The sequence below is a fragment of the Nicotiana attenuata genome, unplaced genomic scaffold, assembly GCF_001879085.1.
Source record: "Nicotiana attenuata strain UT unplaced genomic scaffold, NIATTr2, whole genome shotgun sequence".
NCBI classification, from domain to species: Eukaryota; Viridiplantae; Streptophyta; class Magnoliopsida; order Solanales; family Solanaceae; genus Nicotiana; species Nicotiana attenuata.
Window position 1 is genome coordinate 604,255 of NW_017670329.1, and position 3,943 is coordinate 608,197.

At 31.8% G+C, this 3,943-nt stretch overlaps 1 protein-coding gene across 1 annotated transcript; it reads left to right on the plus strand.

The window, feature by feature from the left end:
• The first annotated feature begins 1,558 nt into the window (after positions 1-1,558).
• Positions 1,559-3,672, plus strand: LOC109237955. The gene is made up of 3 exons (XM_019404351.1): positions 1,559-1,773; positions 2,128-2,454; positions 3,236-3,672. Exons 1-3 carry the CDS (start codon positions 1,701-1,703, stop codon positions 3,394-3,396), a joined length of 561 nt encoding a protein of 186 aa, XP_019259896.1. The 5' UTR covers positions 1,559-1,700; the 3' UTR covers positions 3,397-3,672.
• Positions 3,673-3,943: the final 271 nt, after the last annotated feature.

Sequence of the window (3,943 nt, forward strand, 5' to 3'; positions counted from 1 at the left end):
CGCGACTCGGCGTGTTCTTTTTGAATTAGGAGAGCTCAAGGACGCCCCACATCAATCCTAATTGATATAAATACATCATAAAACGTCCTTTTGAAGGGGGAGACACTACTCTAGGGTTAGACAACACCCAAAGAGGCAAGAATACGCTGGGAGCAAGAAGGAAGATTTAACCACGAGGTTTTCCTTTCTTCTTCCTATTTTTCATTGTTGGTTATAACTTTTAGTATTGTAGTTTTACATACTATTATGAGTAGTTAATTTGTTATCTAGAGTTTTGATGGAACCTCTTGGAGGATAAATTCTTGTTATATTTTAATATAATTTAACCTTTGGATTTATCTACTTGTTTAACTAAGTGCTTATTTCAGTTGATTGAATGGCCATCGATTGACTGTGCATATTTATTACATGTTGCTTGAGAAAGGATACATATTTAGGTGGTTGTTGAACAACGTCACTCCTAAGATATATGAGAAATCAATACGGCGGGTTTAAAAGCGGATTAGAGATAACGAAGCTTTGACGTGATCATAGTGAGCGATGAAAAAGTGCGAGCTAGCGTAATTCGAGAGAATATGACTAGTACATTATTGTAGTTGCTCGAGAGAGAATTACAATAAGTCGAGTGCTCATGATCAGTAGAGAATACTTAGGCAAAATTGTAAGAGACTTAGCGGGAAGGATTCCGAAAATTGAGGAAATCATAACTCTAGACCTTCTTAATTTAGTCTCCAACCCTTTGTTTCTTTAGTTGATAAATTTCTATTGCTTTTTGATAATTATTAGTGAATTAGTTTAAGTAACTTGAAAGTTATTCGAGCTTGTGCTCTTAGTAATATTGAACAGTTATAGCGAAACCTTAGTTATTTGTGGGATTCGACTCCGGATTTTTAAACCGAATTATATTTGCAGTGACCGCTTATCTTTTTAGCACTAGAGTTGGGCGTAATCAGGCGTCAAATAGAAGGCATGAGTAAACTTACTACAAATTAGAGAATCAAAGAAATGATTAATCTTTTAGGTGAAGAATAAACACGAGAAAAAAAAATTACTAAAGAAAACGCGTGGGCTCCACTAAGTTTCCAATCATCTTGAGCTACCAGTCATAAGCCATCCCTTCATACTTGGTGAAGATTAATCAAGAAATTATATACAGGGAATTAAAAAAGAAAAAACTAAAATATCATAGTTGAAATTTGAACCAATTATCTAAAATATTTCGAGTCTTCTTTACCACTATATTAGTACATCCCTTTACGCCAAAGGAATTCGACAGTTTATTTATATACAAAAAATATTTTAGCCTTACTTGTATGGTATAATTTTTCGATATAGGAGATTCAATTTAATACATTTTCCTTCGTCTAGCTCCACCCTGATTAGAATTTCAAAATTCAGAAATAAATAACAAAAGACAAATAAATAAATAAAATAGAAGGAACGACCAAACAAATAAAGTAAACTTGTGACCAGACATTAGATATTTGTCATGACCGCATGTAATCTTAGGTTTCTCACAGTCATCACCTCCCTATATATATTGAAGAAATCCCTCCATTCTCTTTCATGTTACAAACACAATTCCTAACCTTCAACTCTTCTTCCACATTTCTCAACAACACAAAGCCTAACAAAATCACTCACAAAAAAATACATTTTTTTTCTTAAAAGAAGGAGCGGAGAACAAAGAAGGAAAAAGAATGGCCTCATTCCTGAATCACTCCTCCATGATTCTTTTCTTTGCTTGCACCCTTTTCCTCCAAGGTGCATTAGGTATGGTTATATATTCAATTTTATTCGTTCAATATTCAATTGATAGTACAGCGAACGAGTCTGTCATCTTGATAGAGATAATTCTGCTTCATCAAATGTTTATTCTAATATTTAGAACATGACATATATAGATAAAAAAATTATATATATATATATATATATAAACTATCATTCGCACATATATTCAGACCTCATGTTTCGACTCTAAAATATTTCAAACAAAGAATTCTAATTTTTTTTTATACGAAATGATTTATTTTAGGTAAATTTTGATAATACCATGCACGTTAATATATGATAAACATGTATATGTAGAAGCTAATATACATAATTCTTTTTTATTTCTTTTTTTAGGGGAAAGCATATGTGAAAACTTGCCAACAAATGTTTGTTCCTTTTCCATCGCGTCATCTGGGAAGAGATGTTTATTGGAGAACTCAGAGAATAAAGATGGAAAAATGGAGTACCAATGTAAGACATCAGAGGTTGTAGTTGGAAACATGGCAGAATATATTGAAACAGATGAATGTGTAAATGCATGTGGTGTTGATAGGAACTCTGTGGGGATTTCTTCAGATTCTTTGCTTGAACCTCATTTCACAGCAAAACTTTGTTCTCCTCCTTGTTATCAGAATTGCCCTAACGTTGTTGATCTTTACTTCAATTTGGCTGCAGGAGAAGGTACTAATAAGATTTAATCATTTTCCTTATATATTCCCTTTACACTTTAGATCAATTTCACACAAAATGTAACAATTTTTTTTTGTCTCCTGTTTTGGTTCAATTATGTGACTCATCTAAAAGTTTACACGGTTAGAGAGAACACACTTTTCCTCTGTTTAATCTTAAGAGAGATACATAAATCACACAATTCTTCAACTTAGACTAAGCTCCCATTTCGTCATAGATTTTGACTATTTTATTTCAAAAAAAAAATTGAAAACATTGTTTGTTCGTGAAATAATTTGAAATTTTTTTTGTGTTCACAAAAATTAGTTTAGGATAGTTTTTGGGTGAATTTCTTTTGCCAATCAAAACTTTAACTTTTTTTTCCAAATAAAATGCATGTCCAAACACAATTTCAACTTCCAAAAATTAGTTCAACACAACTTTAAAAACTCTTTTTTTTTTTTAAGTTTCAAACAAATTTATGTCCCAAAACTAGCTAACAAATTATTGTATTGCTGCATCACACCATTTTGAAGTTTGGACCCGATCATGCTCAACAAAACTTATTTTACATTTTTTAGGTCCTTTTCCTTTCAAATGTTTGCGAAGATGGCCAAAACAGTTTATGCTTTTCTTGCAAATCAAAATCTTAATGTTGAATCAAAGAATATATATCTTTTCTAGAAAAGCAATACATTGCATTCAGATATTTCAACTTTTTTTTTATTTCGATGACTTTTAATGTTTTTTTTTTTCACTAATGTTCCTTTTCTTAAATGAAATATATATGTAGGAGTATATTTGCCAGAATTATGCAACAAGCAAAGGAGCAGCCCACACCGTGCCATGATTGAACTATTAAGCAGTGGAGCTGCAATTGATGCCCCTGCCCCTATTGCTTCTGAAGATGAAGTTGTTGTTGATGCTCCTGAAATTTCCCCTTCTTCTTTCTAATTTACATGCATAATCGTCTACGTATGTATTATTCTAAGTCATTTTCCTTGTGAATTCGTGCAAAGGAAACGACAACAAGTGTTTTATTATTTGTTACATATATGTTACCATTGTAATAGTTATTGTAGTATATATAGTGAGAGAGCCAGGGAGGGAGAGATAGGATTTGAGTTTATTGTTGATTTTCATATGTAGGGTTTATAGAAAATTGTTGCGAGAGAATCTGTTCACCAGTTTTTCTTCGGCTGAGACTTCAATAAAGATTATCTTTATTTATGTACGTGTCTCTTACCATTTGTTTCCTTCACTCTCACTCAGTTACTTCAGCTTTATTTATATGGAAAAGTGTCCGAAAGAATTACTCCCTCGATTTCAATTTAAATAACACACTTTCTTTATTAGTTCAAAAAAAATTACATATTTTTATATTTAGAAATAATTTATCTTTAAACTTTTTATTTTCCCCACTTTATCCTTAATGAGAAGTTTTTATAGCCAAGAAAATGTCACGGTCCCACAAAGCTTTTGCCCCTTACATTTTTAGGAC

Excerpts from the sequence above, each read along its gene's own strand:
- LOC109237955 (XM_019404351.1), top strand. The coding sequence starts at position 1,701 with ATGGCCTCATTCCTGAATCACTCCTCCATGATTCTTTTCTTTGCTTGC. Across the intron at positions 1,774-2,127 it reads TTTCCTCCAAGGTGCATTAG|GGGAAAGCATATGTGAAAAC; the intron begins GTATGGTTATAT and ends TTCTTTTTTTAG. Across the intron at positions 2,455-3,235 it reads CAATTTGGCTGCAGGAGAAG|GAGTATATTTGCCAGAATTA; the intron begins GTACTAATAAGA and ends ATATATATGTAG.